This window comes from Tachypleus tridentatus, chromosome 10, assembly GCF_004210375.1.
Source record: "Tachypleus tridentatus isolate NWPU-2018 chromosome 10, ASM421037v1, whole genome shotgun sequence".
NCBI lineage: Eukaryota > Metazoa > Arthropoda > Merostomata > Xiphosura > Limulidae > Tachypleus > Tachypleus tridentatus.
The window spans coordinates 36,940,112-36,958,091 of record NC_134834.1 but is presented as its reverse complement, the minus strand read 5'-3'; the positions used below and the strand labels follow the sequence as shown (position 1 = coordinate 36,958,091).

Below are 17,980 nucleotides of genomic sequence, written 5' to 3'. Positions count from 1 at the left end.
TTAATAAATGTTTAATTAAACTGAAAACAGAAGAAAGGGGGCATGATAAAATAGTTATTGATAAGTGAATTTAAGCAACAGATCATTTACTGCATTCACAACCATATAATAATTGTTCCTTGTTTGATACAAATTCTATTACAAAAGTTTCTTGCAAATAATGTACACACATTTAATACACTTTCCGCCTTCAAAGAACTGCTCTGTGTTAATAATGATAATTCCGCTTCTTCAAATTGTTGGGTTTATATCTTACTAATGAATATTCAAAGTAAAATTTATTACCAGTCATGTCTAACCCCTCCTCTTAAGGCAAATCGGCTCCGTTGTAATGAATATCCAGCAACTGATAAATTTATGTAGGCTGCACAGCTGCGCGTTTTTTAGGCCTAACCGCACACACAAATATGTTTTTGTTTTTCACTTCACAGTTTTTATTAAGTTTTGAAGTTGACGTTGAGTACAAAATGTTCTTGTTCTCATTTGTTTGAAGAAACTAAAAGGTAAGGGTGATAAAACGTGATGTTGGCAAACATCGGTTAAGAATACTGGAATAAGGTGTTGAGGAAAATACATTCACCTAAGGCAGTTATCATACTTTTAATATTTACGTGTATCTCATAATAAACTGTAGGGTGTTGACATTGTCTGTAGTTCACATAGACAATAGTCAATCTAAACTATTGAAGCAAACAATTCGCCCCCGCACTGGTTCCCAGACCTTTTACAGTTTAGTTCTACATCTTCCGGTCTTTAGTGAAACTGCATCGCGACACAAAAGACATTCAGGAATGGAAACAGTATAGCCGAGTGTATATGTTTGTGTAAGCATATAGTACAGTGAATAAAAGTTCAGTACATAAGGTATCAAGAGTGTGCTGCCAGTCGTGCTCCTTCTGTTTGGCTTTAAATTTACCAGATCTTTACAAGTAAAAACATTACACTCTATATGAGAAAAGAGCAATATCACCTGTTTGTATTTACCGTACAAACAAAGATATTGTTGTGGTTAGTGTTGTCTGAGATTAAATGTTCTACACTAAGTGATATCTTAACTAGATATTACCGGAGAGGTTCCGTCTGATTTTTAAACTCATTTTTATAATATATTTATGCACCAATTTTCTTGTATGTTCATTTCGTTGCTGGTTACAGGAACCACCGACATACAAGTTTTCTTTCTTTAAAAACTAAAAGCATCACCATAGTAATTAATCCAATTAATTACTTCTTGGGTTTTCTATATATTTTATATTGAAAATCAATGATTTTATCTACTATTTTTGGTCAACTACATTGGCTGCGAATTTAAATTTTGGTTTTAATAACGGATTTTTCTTAATTCAATTACGTATATTTCGAAAATAATATTCATTTATTCCTATCACGTAATGATTTTTTTACAAAATGAGAAGAAAATTTTTTACCAAGATGAAATTATTATTTCGTTTACCACAATGATTTTTTTACTATGTTTGTGTTCTAGAACGATCGGTAAACCTCTCATGTCGTGATTGGTGAAAAGAAATCTATAGCCAGTGGTTGTCAACATGTTTAGCATAACAAAATATGACCCGATTTCAATTAAAATGATTCACTTATGTGAAAGAACACATTATGTTTTGGGAAAAATTTGTACTTGATGGAGAAAAATGGATGTCACTTTCGGATTTAGAGTACAAGGATTACTGTAGAACGTATAAAATTTTCAAGACAATGAAACCACCTCAGGCTTGTGTTATTTACAATTATTGTTTCAATAAATAAAAGCAAAGAATATAAAGTTACTCAATATGATGCAATATGTGAGTCTTCGCGTGCATGAATGGTATATATAAACAACTCGGTAATGTGAGGATTATGAAACAATCGAGTTTTTTCGTGTCGAACGTCACGCGTTGCATGATTTTTGAAATTGTAAGAAACCAGTCGTTTTTTTGGGATGTTATAGTGAAAACATTAAAAATCTACTATGATTGTTAATAACAAATAACTTATATTAGGTTTACTCACATCTGTGCTGAATTAGTGTATGCCCACGTAGTCCAAGTTTTGCAGACTTATTCAGTGATGATCATTTTTGCTAGTATTTGCTGGTAACGATTTTGTTTCTTTAGTTAGATTTTCATGGATTTAGTTTGGTTTGTTTTGAATTTCGTACAAAGCTACTCGAGGGCTATCTGCACTAGCCGTTTCTAATTTAGCAGTGTAAGACTAGAGGAAAAGCAGCTAGTCATCACCACCAACCGCCAACTCTTGAGCTACTATTTTACCAATGAATAGTGGGGTTGACCGTCACATAATAACGCCCCTACGGCTGAAAGGGCGAGCATGTTTGGTGAGACGGACATTCCAACCCGCGACTCTTTGATTATGAGTCGAGTGCCTTAACCCACCTGACCATGCAGGGCCACATGGGTTGGGATTTCACTTGTTTTAACCATTGTAGCAAAGATAGTTGATATGCAGCCATTTTGAACACGAAAATAATTGTAGTTAAGTAATGTAGATAAACATTGTTTAAATAATGCTTTCTTCAGAGGCGAATTAAATTAACACAATTTATAATATATATTCAAAAGCATAAAAATATAAATAATCTTTTATCTTAGCGAGCGTGTAGCACTTTCTAACAAATCAACAGTGTAACAACCATTTTAAATATAATTATGACTTTTGGAACAATAATGTCATACAAAAGACATTTTAACCTATAAACTCAAACACTTTCATTAAAAAGTAGAAATATATTTGTTAATAAAATCACTTAGTAAGTGTCACTTCTTTAAACGTTTCACTTTATTGCTCGCTGTAAGCCATGTTTGTTAGAGAGAGATAATGATTATGATGCAATAATTTAAAAATTTTGTGAAGTGTGTACAAATATTCAGTGAATAAGAAATCAGAGTGACGTATACATTATGTGGAATAATCAGTGATTTATTAAGTTCTATTTTATGTCCTTTTTTTTTTTCCTTTTTTTTTGAGTCCCATAAAGCGGCATTTTCAGTGCCTTTACTCGTGTTTGGCCTTATTTATGAAGTCTATTCGAACCTACGAATTTTCAAAATACTGAGCATTGAACCTTTGAAACATTGGGACTTCGGAATATTGAATCCTCCCCAACTGGACCCGGCATGGTCAAGCGTGTTAAGGCGTGCGACTCATAATCTGAGGGTCGCAGGTCGCGCCAAACATGCTCGCCCTTTCAGCCGTGTGGGCGTTATAATGTTATGGTCAATCCCACTATTCGTTGGTAAAAGAGTAGCCCAAGAGTTGGCGGTGGGTGGTGATGACTAGCTGCCTTCTCCCTAGTCTTACACTGCTAAATTAGGGACGTCTAGCACAGATAGCCCTCGAGTAGCTTTGTGCGAAATTCAAAAAACAAACAAACAAACCTCCCCAACTTACTAGAATCGCTGTATATTTTTTGTTAATGTATTACATATTTGCAGGTTAGAGTCAAACTCATGCAGTTCACCTACTGTGCCCTTATTTTTGTAACTCGCAAAGGTTAATACTTACAGAGAACGTAGAACAGAACTTCTGGAAATAAATTTACTGTATTTCACTATTTTGTCCTTTCTGAATGTCTTGACATAATTTTGTATAACGAATTGTTAAATTATCTGACATTTGTAAATATTTTGTACGAAAACACATAAAAAAGGGTTCCTAAAGCCACCTCGTTGTCAAGTAATATCAATTAACTTTTATCTTCTGTAGCATTATTTAGGTTAGTAACCTGTGTTACTCCGAGGTTAGTGTCCTTTATATTTCTTATCTCTCACAGTGACTCAATAAATGAACGAACCATATATAGATCGATTATCTGGAGCTTATTACAACAATTAAGTTAAAAGGTTGAATTTCATTCACTAGGTGGAACTAGAGATATGAAAGGCATGAATAGTTAGTTTCTTTTTAATTACAGATTTAGATCTTGAGATTGGTTATGTTTGCATTCACTAAATGCAGGGAAGTGCGTAGGAATTTAAAATTAACCGAGTTGTAGGATGAGAGGAAGGCGTATTAAACGCATACATATTATATATATAAACCATATTAACACAGGCACTTGTATTATACAGAAATATACAGCATTAGACTCACCAAAATGACCGAGTCTGTATGCATAGAGGTCAAGAACCATGCTCACTCTCCTCGTTGTATATGTCCCTGACTAAATGTATTATACTTATAATTTCGTTGAAATGAGAATAAGAAATACAATAGCATAAACTAAAAACGTATATAAATGTACTCCAATAATTGGTTTAAGTACATTTCAAAGAAAGATAGTAAGAATAATTTTATCAGTGATCGATTACTTGAAAAGCAAAATAAGTAACTCTAAAATTAGTACGAAATTAAATATTACTGATATACTAACTCTATTCAATAAAATCAAACCAAATAAAATAGGCTTAATTGCAGATCTATCGAAAATAGTAATGTCACATTAGTTATTAAACCTAAAAAGTAAATGCATGCCAATTAAGCTGAAACTGAGATAAATGAATATCAAAACACGATTAAAATTTTAAAATAGTCCAAAAATATCAAACTCGTAGCGACTAGGCTAGTTTAATTTATTAATTAGGTAATCTTACTGCTGCGACTTATTTTAATCGTAATTTTATAACGCCTATACGAAGACAACATCTGCAGTTATTAAACTTACGGTTGGCTTAAGCCAACGTACTAACGATTAATGCCAAATAGTCAATTTATAATTTATCACAATATTTTAATAAATTTATATGCATGATGCTAGAAAAACATGTAGGCTCAAGACGTTTTGATATAAATTATTAAAAACCCCATAACCCGAGCGCTTTCGAAAGATTGACATTTCTTCTTCAGGAGAAGTTTAGAAATTTATAGATAAAACTTTTTAAAATGTAATAAATTTAACGAATATAATCAAATTTTAAAGTTATTATTAATTTCACAACGCCTGTCATGGCCAGGTAGTTAGGGGCTATCGACTCACAATCTGAGGGTAGCGAGATCGAATTCCAAACATGTTCGCTCTTTAAGGCGTGGGGGCGTTATAAATACACTAATCGTTGGTAAAATAGTAGCCCAAGAGTTGGCGCTGGGTTGTGAGAAATAGCTGTCTTTCCATACTAAGTTAAGGACGGCTATCGTTGTTAGTCCTTGTGCAATGCCCTCCAGTGTCACAGTGTTATGTCTGCGGACTTATATCGCTAAAAACCGGGTTTCGATACCCGTGTTGGGCAGAACACAGGAAGTCGTTTGTGAAGCTCTGTGCTTAACAACAACAACCTTGTGCAGCTTTGCAGGAAATTCAAAACAAACAAATCATTTAAAAACATACTGGATCATTCATGATTTTTAGTTGATTGTCACTTAATAAAAAAGTGTTGTAGGCTGTATTTGTATTTATAGGAAGCTAATGATCATGATGGTGTAATAATTTAGAAATTTTGTGAAGTATGTACAAATCATTAGTGAGTAAGAAGTCCGAGTAAAGTATATATATATATATATTATATGGAATAATCAGTGATTTATTTAGTTCAGTGTCAAAAAAATTATTCAGTGCTACAAGTGAGAGTTATCGCGTCTATTCTGCTATTCAGTTACATGGTGAATTAGTGTTTGTTTATCGATTAACTTTGCGAAGTAAGTTTAGAACTAAGTTACGGATGCATACTATCAATAATAGTATCGCAGTTTGTTTTGAAATGATGTTCGTGAATTTAGACCTACAACGTTTGTCAATGTTAACGTAATCTGTATCAAAAATTATTGAAGCAAAAAATTATTTGTTATCGTTTCATGGACTTTGTTTTCGCTAAGTAATTTAAAAATGCCCACCCACTCATAAAAAGCGTTACAACGAGTGAACTAAGTGCATAGTTTAGGCACTGACAATCATCTTGCTACGCACACCAAACATTATGACTCCTGAAAACCTTCTGAGCCTTGGTAACGTTTACTGTATTGTCGATAGAAAAATGTAACGAATTTCATGATAGATGTGGAGGAACCTAAATCCAGAAAAAGATTTTCACAGTTTGTCACTTATCGTGCTAGTATAAAACGTGTATGGCTCGTGTTCTCAGTGTCTACCAACAATAAGTAAATAAAACAAAGTTCGAACTATATCGCACCCTAACCCTTCCAGAACAACGTCATTAAATAAACTATATCATTCTCTGTTCAGCCTCTTGCGAGTATACATATAAACATTAATGGGTTTATTTATTCTGTAAGCGCAAACAACACTTTTCTTTTCTGTAAAATAAAAGAAAGATGTTTATATTTTAAAATAACGTTTATCGTTTGAGTAAACACCTACCAGCTTGAGATGAAACAGGCACGAACAATTTTGTTATCCACTAGATTCATAGGTTTTTGTTTTAATGTTATAGAAACGAAAAGCTGGTACCTCCTTTAATATGTGTTCACTAGGTAGTTCTTTAGTCTGCAGTTTAAGGTTAATTAATTTGTTAAATATTCTTTTTGCACTTTTATAAAGTTTCATCTGCTGGTACAGACACATGTAATGCAGACACATGTAATGCAGGCCTTGATTAGAATCCTGATTATAAAACTTTACATGAAAGAGGTGATGTTCTTCCAATTCAGTTTTAAGAATACGAGTGTTAGTTTCCATAGACATACAATTTATGATGAGAGTTTTAAGTGAAGATAAAATATGATTAAAACAAATGCATTTCTAAGTTTCAACTATTAAATTACTCACAATAGACGGATTAAGATAAAATAACAGTTATTGTAAGCTATTTACACTCAATTCATCTATCACGCTTTCTAAACCAGTCATTTTTCTATGTTAAAATATATATATCCATGAAAACTTCATTTTTTTATGTACATTCTGCTTTATTTCCCGTTTTAATTTAACTAGCTTGTATTATAAATATCTTAAATACATCCTTTGAGGCCGAGTAGTTAGGGACTTCTCGTAAAAAAAGTTTATTTTTTTGTTATTTTTCTTAAAAGTAAATATGGTAATTATAGTACAATAAGTGAGAACATGCGAAAAAGTTAAAATAATATTATACTAATTAATGTGATTGCGACATGTTTACATTTCAGAAATGTTTTTGAAGCATTATAAGTTGATCAAATACAAATATAATGAAATTCGTTCCACTAAAAATATTTTACTTTCAAACACTAACGTTTGTTAGATATGTTTGGTTTGTTTTGAAATTTGTGCAAAGCTACTCGAGGGCTATCTGCGCTAGCCGTCCCTAATTTAGTAGTGTAAGGCTAGAGGGAAGGCAACTATTCATCACCACCCACCGCCAACTCATGGGCTTCTCTTTTACCAACAAATAGTGGGATTGACTGTCACATTATAACGCCCCCATGGCTGAAAGGGCGAGCATATTTGATGTGACGGGGATTCGAATCCGCGGATTACGAGTCAGTGCCTTAATCATCTGGCCATGCCGGGTCTATGTTAGATATGTAAACAGTCTTAAATATAACGAAACAGATAAATTATAAAATAAAATTCTATATATATTTTATGATGATTTATTTGTAAGGAAGGTAAATTTGCACTTTTTTAATATAAAAAACTAATATATTTCGTTATAACTTAGCAGACAAAGAATGTTTTATTATATCTTCTGCTTACAGATTCCATATAGTTAGAGAACATTTAAGTATATTTTTAGCACAAAAGTTTGAGCGGTGTTTACATGATTGTCATTCATTAACTTCTGACATAAAATAAACTGCAAGATGAATTACCCAAGATTTCGAAACTCCTTAATAACATTGAAGTGTTATTTCCGACGGAATGGTGTGTCGGGTTGGTCTTGTCTTTTTACATTAAACTTTCAAGGAAACGTCGAGATGAAATCAGACTGAGCTGTTGGTTCAGGGAATGCTGTTATAATACACTTCTTTTGGTCAAAAGTTATAGAACTGACTTGCGTTATAGAATGCAATATCTGGTTCTTATATATTACAGCATGCTTCACATTCGAGTCTGTTTTCAATGAAAGTATGTTTCCTCTGCCGAGAAAGTCTGAGAAATTGTTGGATCCCAGTCAGCCATCTAATCGTTGTGATTGGATGGGATATCACGTTCTATTAATGTAGTCCTCCATTGATACATCGATAAGTCTACAGATATACAACGCTAAAATCAGGGTTCGATTCCCCTCTGTGGACTCAGCAGATAGCTCGATGTGGCTTTGCTATAAGAAAACACACACACTATTAATGTAAGTCTCGCCAACGTAGTGGTGTTTCATGAATCCACACTGAAAGACATAAACTCAGTATAAACGTAACATGAATATTAATGCCTCACGGCCAACTATATAAAAATTAATGATTGAAATAACCATCATATAGAAGGAAACTAGATTCTGAATAATTGTGGCATATCCTATCAAAGGTAAGATGTCTCATTACACAGGTTAATGCAACTTTTAGATAATGTAAATCAACGTCTCGTAACTTTGAAATACTGCAAAGATAGATCAATTAATAGTTTTTTTTTATTTTATGATATTGACTTTCTATGCTTAGAAGTGTCACGTATTATTTTTAGTAAAATATCAATAAAATTATATTAAAAATAAGTGGTTATTTTAGTACAGCAGTATGTCTCCGGATTTACAACGCTAAAAGCAGGGGTTCGATTCCCCTCGGTGGACTGAGCAGATAACCCTTTGTGGCTTTGCTATACGAAAAACACAAACACATACACTGGTTAGTTTATTTCCCCAAAGAGTACTAACTAAAATTAATTACAACACTAGCGTGTTCCTAGGTGTTTAAATGTACCCTTTTGAGCACTTTCTTCCAGGATACATTAGCAAATCAAAAATTATTGTTATATATAAAAATAAAATAAAATTATGACGTAGCGTTAGAAATATTTTATTTTTCACATTAAATTTATTTGGTAAAACATTCTTCCAGTGTAAATGGATGCTAATTTTAGTTATTCTACATTACACTGCTGGATGAAGAGAAGTTGGCAGCTGCACAGGAGTAGCATTGACAATAACCGTTACGACTTTTAAACTTTCTAAACAACAGTCTGCTTCGGTTCATTTAAAAAAAAAAAAAAAAAATGGCAGCTAGATAAGTTTTGAAGGTAATTTCTAAAGATTGTTTGTTTTCAAAGTAATGTTCCTCTAAAAGTATTAAATATTTTCTCTTTAGAAAAATAATTTGCTTCTATTGTACGTTGTACGACGTCAGAATGGAGTCGACGTTCAACAGATAACTAACTGGCAGAAACAGGACTTTTTGATCAATATCTTAAAGAGGAACTTGTCTTGGGCTGTCTTTTATTACACCTCTGTTGTGAACTTAGGACTTGACAGACAAGTACCACTTGAGGCCTCTTCAAAGAGATATTAACAGACAAGACGCCAGGGGTCCTAACTTCTTTGTGTAAAAAATAATGGCAATGAAGCCTCTTATGTGTTCTCTTAATTTTGCGGGAATTTCTTGTTCTGAAAGAATGAAGAATTTTTTTGTGTCTAATAGATAATGAAAGAGAGTAGCAAGTTCTACTGGAATTAAAAGAACACTCGTCTCATTATATTTTAATAGACTTCTTTCGATAATTTAAAATAAAATGGATTAGCTAATTGGAGTAGGCTGGTTTAATTAGTGTTTCCTTTTCACGTAGTATGTAAATTATATATTGATTGTTATCAAGAAGGAAATGTTTTCTAACTATTGTAATTCAATTGAATTACAAACTGAAACTGATAATTTGGCATTAGTCTGGATAGATGCACTGTTGAATCCCATTCTGAATAAAAATGGCAATTAAACTATTTACAGTTCTCTTAATATTCATAAAATCTAGTTATACTACACTCTACTAAAAGAATTAGGTTTTATTTAAAAAATGAGCTTCTCTGACAGCTCTATAGGTTTCTCATTCACTCATATTCCATGTTTCATACTATTAGTTCTGAAGGTTTTATTATAAAGATCTTTTCAACAGTTTGCTTTATTTGGATATATACTCATTCTCTTGAATTGTTCTTGAAATATATTTCTTAATACTTCCAGTAAAGTTCCCCTCGGTGGGATGAGCAGATAGCCCGATGTGGCTTTGCTATAAGAAAAAAACACACACACACACTCCAGTTAAGTATCAAAATTAAAAATCTTTCTAAGTAATCTCAAAAGAGTCTAACATTTTCAGCATTATTTGTACCTTTCTAAACCCCAATCGCCTCTTATTTATGCATTACAGCACTTCTTGGAATACGCTTTTAAATCCGTTGTTGAAATATATAAACGCGAAACTCCTCTTGGTTGTCCTTTGGAATGTTGTTTGTATAACCACTTCCTGTCCTTTGGAATGTTGTTTGTATAACCAGTTCATGTGAAGAGTGTGAATATTCACACCCTCATCACCTCTTCAATTGTGCATGAGAATAGTTCATACAGTACACCTGTAAATCAAATTTCACTTGAATGAAATTACATTCGTAAATAAACAGTAATTATTTTAAAGGATAAATTGCTTTAATCACCGTGTATCATTTCAACTTAATTCACATATAAACATTTTGGTACTGTACAAAATTAGAAAAACTTAATTGTAAAAAATACAAGCATTAGTTATGTACATAGGGAAGCAATACCACTTCTAGAATGTAATATATATATACATACATTAAAAGACCAAATGTTACATCTCTTCTTCAAAGGAAGAATAGCAGTTTTTCTCATATTTCTATGGGGGAGGGTTTTTGCGGGGACATCATCAAAAGATTTAGAAAAATACATCGTACAAATATTTATTGATCGGTAAGTAGTATATATTCACATGACTATCTGACTGACTTTTGTTACACACAAAACCACATAATGAGTTATCTGCAAATAATCAAACCCCAAATTTTATCATTGAAAACTTCCAAGGTTACCGCTGATTAGCTAGAGGAAACATATAGAGTGGCCTACAATATTTAACGATAGTGGAACATTGGGTTTATGTTTATCAGTATATGTAAAGAGCGTGCATGACTTGGGGCGTTTTGTACCATAGACAAGAGGAAGGAGTGCCTATCTTTGGCATGAAACTTTGCTAGTATGCCATGTGTTAACAAGTCAAAACCTTACTAATATAATAATACAATTACTTTAAACGAATATAGCGTGATGCTTTTCACGTAGAACTATTTAAATAGCGTAACACTAAAATAGCTCTATGCGACGCCAAAAGGAAAATTGGTTTAAGACTTCACTAGAATCGCTCTTTCTCCAGTAACAAAAACCAAAAGGGAATGACTTACATATTGTAAGAACCTTCTTTTTGTTTTCAAATGAGCGTTCGCCTGGGATGAGGGGAGAAAGTATAATATGAAACCAAATCAAATTTTCTTACATTACTTTCAGAATAAACATTTTTGTTTACAAATTAGTATAGAGAAGTATTTGATATAAATGTATGCATATGACCTCTTTCCTTACTGTCAAAGTGTTAATATCATTAAATAAAAGATAAAAACTAATATTTAATTTTACTTTGATGCTTACAACATTTATTTTTGTATTGATTATCTCTCACAAGCATTCGAAGTTTCTGTTGTATATATATAAATTTTACTGCCATTTTACACGATCTTGTTGCTTTTGTCTGTGTAACTATAGTTATTTTCTACCTGAACCAAAACCTAATTCTGTTTTCTCTCTAAACCAGTATACAACTATTTTCAATCTGAACCAGAGTCTACAACTGTTTTATACCTAAACCAGTACTTACAAATGTTTTAAATTGAACCAGAGTCTACAACTGTTTTTTATCTTAACCAGTCCGCAACTGTTTTCTATATGAGCCAGAACCTACAACTGTTTTCTATCTCAATCAGAGTCAGTCTACGACTGGTTTCCGTATGAACCAGAGTAGACCAAGATGTGAAAAAGTCCTTACACTGACAAGAACGACATTCAAGGTTATAAATATCACAGCATTATGGCCGATTATTTTGACTGTGGATTCATTAGGTAGAAGTAATGAGAAATTGATACAGTTTTTAGTCACTTTGCTTTATGCATGTACACAAATTTAAGGCAATCAAATCCTAACGTTCTATCGTCTATTTACGAACACAATTACTATTTTTGCTCCTATGAAGTAAACAAATTTACCACTTTTCCTCTGTAGAGAAGTGCTCTTGATGGTCTTCTTTTCTTACTTCTTCTTGTTGAAGACTCGGGAGAGCGGCATGAAGCCTTTCACCCCAGAAATCTTCCGATGTATCAGCCTCATACACACTTTAAGAGCAGATGGCTTTGTTGACCACGTATTATGAGCAAGCTGCACAGGCATAGAATAAATGATTTTTTTAATCTTCTACCTTGTATTGAGAATATACAAAATGCATGGTATGCTTGCATACCGCACTACCAGCCAAGATGTGTTGATACAAAATCGTAATTATCTTCCATCTTTCTATTAATGATAAAACGATAACTAAACATTATACGGATTTCAAATGCTCACCGCCACATTTTCAAATGATATTTCGAGTTATAAAAAGTTAGGAACTTTTGTTATCAACCAGTCATTAATTGTAAACTCAAATATTGCGAACACTGGTAATTTGTGATTTACAATACTTTTCACATGCCCAGTCAACAGACTTAGCATGTCAATTTATAGCAATGAGTCATACTCTCAAATAAAAGCTAAGAGCACGTGGTTGGTCGAGTGGAATAGGAATATGTACTGCAAGAAATGTGACAAGGTTTTGGTAAGATGTACAAATCGGTTGTATAGACACATAGAAAGTCAGATGTGTCTGTGAATTTATTTACTTCAGTCTGACTCAGACTCTGATGAGTCAGAGTGCAAGGTTATGTTTATGTGAATAATACAAATAAATATTCTTGTGTATTGTACGGTATGTATATTGCGTTTTCATAACCTCTAAAACCTTCAAAATCAATTTCCACAGTTTTTCAGCATCATGTAAATTGTATGCGGTGTTTACTCTTCTCCAGCACGCTATTATGAAATCTGTAATGTATTTTGTCACCCATCTGATACAAGAATACAGAAAATATCACTTGAAATAATTTAAATAAGAGTATACAACTGAACCAGATGATGTCTAAGATCGGTGCCTACCATAAACACTAGTGCTTATATTCACTTGTTCTAACAGATTTTCTGGTTTAGTCGCTCAGTTTGCAGCATATTCGTGTTTCATAAATTTATTGGAAAAATTATATCAGAAATCCACCATAGATTAATCCTCTGTTCATTAGCATTCTACTGTTCTTCATTGTACATTAATATCAACTTTCGATCAAGGCAACAATGCAATTAACCCAGCCACCAGTATAGCTAATTAAATATACGTTTCCATTTATAAAGATTAGAATGTCTTGTTTTATCAAATAGGTATCTTCACTGTTAACAATTTTTCACTTCAGAGTTGAAGAACTGAAACATCATTTCTCGCTCCTGAAGCAGTTTTCGGCCGGTTTTGTTTGTTAGCTGATTTCAATTTCTTTCCGGACTTTTTCAGCAATGACTTTGTAGACTACACCTAATAGTTTATACCATATATTTTACTATGTTGATTTGTTGTTGCTGCTGGCTTTCTCCAATAAAACAATTTCCAAATACGCGACAAGCTCAGCGCTCACAAATTAGTTCGTAATTTATACCTAACTTTCAAGTGTTCTGCAGTTCGAATTATGTTTTGAGCAAATCACAATATAAGGATTCCTTTCTTGTCGTATAGAGCTCAAAGTTTCAAAATTCTCGATGCGATAAAACATTTTCACCCATCATAGAGAGTTAGACAATTTAAATATTTTGCTGGTCAGTAGACCTGAGCTCTTTAAGAGTGTGTAATGTTATCATGGTCATCATGAGCAATGATGACTGAATTTGTCAAAGAACATGTTCTAGAGTTACACTGTTCCTATGCATTTTCTAATGGTAACCTCAGATATTTATCCCATGGAATTTCTTTTTTTTAATTGATTTAACGATTATATATTTACAGATATGACATAATAAATTGATCTGCATAAGTAATTTGATGATGAAAAATGATAATGGTAGACAAAATCTTGCTATATGCATACATAATAGAATATTGAAGAAATACGATTTGATATTACATTAGTTTTGCATAATTTTATATATTAATTTAGAAGAGAGGAAACCAAACTCTTTTCTTTTATATGCATCAATTTCAAGCATCTGTATCTGACAACAATCTTATCCAAATTACGAGATTATTCGTTCTTAAATTGTGTTGCTGTTGTTGTCTGTTATTTAGCACAAAGATACACTGCGGGCTATCCGTGCTCTGCCCACCACAGGTATCGAAACGCCTTTTGGTAGCAGTATAAGTCTGCAGATATACCGCTGTGCCACTGGGGGGCTAAATCTGTGTCACATTTAAAAGGTGAATGATCTGATTTCATCTTTATAGAAGATCTTTTGCCTATCTATAACGATACGTGTTTTTTTTTTAAATACATACAAATCGGAAGTGTAACTATAGTGACAGATACTTTTCTAAACATATCAAAGCCGGAAGTGACACACTTTTTTTTATTATTATAAATACATCCAGATATGAAGTATAACAAAAACAAATTATTCTAGTGTACGAGTTACCATGTACATCTTTTTAGAAGTCCAGTATTGGGGTTTGTCAAAAATGGAAAATACTGATAGTAACTTTAAATATTGCATCCAATTGTCTACCTTTCCATACATTTTTCTGGGTGTTTTTCGTATCAATATATACCCATAATTTTGGTTGGAAGATGACGTGATTGTTGTTTGTGCCTTTATAGTACGTGTACTTAAAGCATATTAAGACACGACTAGATTCTTATTATAAAGGATCCCAAATTACTTTTGATGGTAGTCTGAAATGCACTCAAAGTTTCCAAAAAAATATATTTTGTGTAAAATGGTTAGAGAGAAAACACGTTTGTGAATATTTTATTGTTTCATATTTGGAGAGTGTTAAGCCCCCCGATGGGTCAATCTGTTTGTTTTTTTGTTTTTTTTCAATTTCGCGCAACCGTTCCAAATTTAGTAGTGTAAGACTAGAGAGAAGGCAACTAGTCATCACCACCAGCACTTCGGCTATTCTTTTACTATCGAATAGTTGGATTGATCTTTACTTAATAATGCCCCCATGGCTGAAAGAGCGAGCATGTTTAATGTGACGTGGAATAGAACCCGTGGCCCTCAGATTACGAGTCGAGCGGCCATGTCAGATCCCTATGGGTCAGCGGTAAGCTTATGGACTTACTATTCTAAAATCCATGGTTTGACTATCTCCTTGCAGTGGACAGAACGTATATAACTCACTTAAAACGAATAAATTACTCTGATATTTTTGTTTATCCGCAACAATACTACATTAATGTTTGCCACGCCCTGTTGTTGCCGTGGTTCGCGACTCGTTAACGGAAAAACGTGCTCTCCACATTGTGTCCACGAGTGCGCTATAAGAATGACTATCAAATTCCACTATTCAGTCAGACAAAAGTATCCCGAGAGTTGGCGACGGGTGCTAGTGACTGGATCCCTTCCCTCTTATCTGTCACTTTAAAATGATAGTCGACTGTGCGCGAATAACATATTATAGTACCGTTTGAATATTTAAACTAATACAGCCCCGTAGTGGCTCAGCTAATAACATTGAAAATAATGTATTACAGTACCGTTTGAATATTTAAACTAATACAGCCCCGTAGTGGCTCAGCTAATAACACTGAAAATAAAGTATTACAGTATCGTTTAAATATTTAAACTAATACAGCCCCGTAGAGGCTCAGCTAATAACACTGAAAATCTGTTTTCGATGCCTATGGTGGGTACAGCACAGATAGTCCATTGTGTAGCTTCATACATCACAGAAACATGGTATATTCGTTAATCAAAAGATTTACTGTTATAGGCCTGGCATAGCCAGGTGGGCTAAGGCGTTTGAATCGTAAACTGAATGTCGCGGGTTCGAATTCCCTTCGCACCAAACATGATTATCCTTTCAGGCGTGGGGCGCTATAATGTGACGGTTAATCACACGATTTGTTGGCTACAGTATTGCTGGAATAAGTTATTTTTTGACATATACTCTTGAAATGATAAAAAGGCATTTAAGACAGTAAAACATTGCTTAATACACAAAATTAAGTGCAGTTCACTTTGTATATGTTCGACTCTGGTTTTTGTTTCTTTCTTATTATTCAACAATGTTCCAACATTTTATAAACAGTGCATAAATAACAAACACGACGATCATTAAGTGGAAGACCACACACAAACTGTGACAGCTCTGTGTCTGCCTTTATTGCTGATTCTTAGACATTCCCCTGGTGAATAGTGAAATGTATTAAATAATTCTAGTAGATCCCATTAAAATGTTGTTGTTTTTTAATATAAACGTAAAATAGAATAACCTCGCCTTAAAGGATCAGTTGTTGTCATGGAAACCTGACGCACTCTTTCATTTCTAAAATCACATTGTTACCAGACGTGTGACTGTTTGTTGGTGTAACATTGAAATGTTCGTCTTAAGTAAAATAAAAAACTACACTTCGAATTTCCAAAGTGAATTTAAACAATGATGCCTTAAGGTTCTCAAGAGCATATAGTAAAATAATTATTAATTTATTCCACAATGCCCTCACCAGTAGCTCAGCGTTAAGATTTAATTTACTAATCATGGTTTTGATACCCTAGGCAGCACAGCATACGTAGTTTTTGCTTTACTCTTAAAAAAAAAGAGAAGAAAAAAAACAGGATCCCATAATGAGTAAACATTTGCTGTACGATAGTTGATAACTAAAAATCTTTAACTGCACTGGTTCTCAACATAAATCTTTATATGTTTTGTTCCAGTTATTAGTTTCTTTTACCACAACAGTTTTTTGTTACCATTTCCTTGTCACATGTGATTTACAACTACTTGCTACGGCCGAGCGTGGCTCAGTGAGTTTGCAGAATTGTTTACGACCCGTTGTTGTAAAAAATAAAATAAAACAGTTCTGTACTCTGGATCGTGAATGTACCATAAGAATAATAGTCAAATTTCACTACTCAACCAGACAAACGTTTCCGAGGAGTTACTTAACTGTGGGTGCTGTTTTCTAGCTACTTTATCGCTTGTTTATTAGTTCAAAATTAGTGCAATGTGTAGATTTCTCTAGTGTGGCTTTCCAGGAACTTACAAACAAAACGTTTAACAACTTATTTACTTTCATGTATTTGATCGTCACAAGTTTCATCATTGTTTTCAATTACTTTATGCACATACTGTTTTAGAAATGATGTTATAGTCCTTTGATGTCAGCAGTGGTCTCTCATTTATAAGTTTATGCTACTTTAAAGTTTGTATATATGTAACTTGGCAGTAATAAAATATCCTTTGTTAGACATTTAGGAAGAAATCCGTTCATCTGCGACTGTAACCTGCGGTGGCTAGCTGAATATCTGGAGTTGAAACCTATAGAAACCAGTGGTGTCCGCTGTGAGAGTCCGGAGAGAATGCATCGTCGCCGAATCAACACCCTAAAGGAAAACAAATTTAAGTGTAAAGGTAATTAAATGTAGTGATCGATGCCTACAAGTTTGGGATGTTATTTAACGTTGTAAATGTAGGAACTCAATCAGAGAATAGACATAGGCATAGGAGTTGTATTAAAAGTGTGGTCATTTTTATAGTTAGTTCATAGAGCTTCCATGCATGTGTTAAAAAGTTTGAATCATACACAGATTGCGAAAAGTATCATATATATATATATAAAATTGGGTTATTTTCCTTAGATACAGCTAGTTCTTGACCTTTGAAAGTTCGAAACCTATTGAAAAATTAACAGTATAGAGAAAACTGTGTTGTGTGTTACTAAAACGCTTATTATTTTTATAATTTCTTATGACAATAAATGGAACATGATAGTATACTCAGTTTCGAACAGCAATTACATTTTTTTT

General features: G+C 33.2%; 1 protein-coding gene across 8 annotated transcripts in view; it reads left to right on the top strand.

The window, feature by feature from the left end:
* Nucleotides 1-17,980, top strand: part of LOC143229062 (protein slit-like) — a 561,294-nt gene that overhangs the window by 192,737 nt on the left and 350,577 nt on the right. For all 8 annotated transcript variants that reach the window (XM_076460805.1, XM_076460803.1, XM_076460801.1 and 5 more), the window contains one exon: nucleotides 17,422-17,585. In XM_076460805.1, the coding sequence (XP_076316920.1) occupies nucleotides 17,422-17,585 (164 nt within the window). The remainder of the gene's footprint in view (nucleotides 1-17,421; nucleotides 17,586-17,980) is intronic.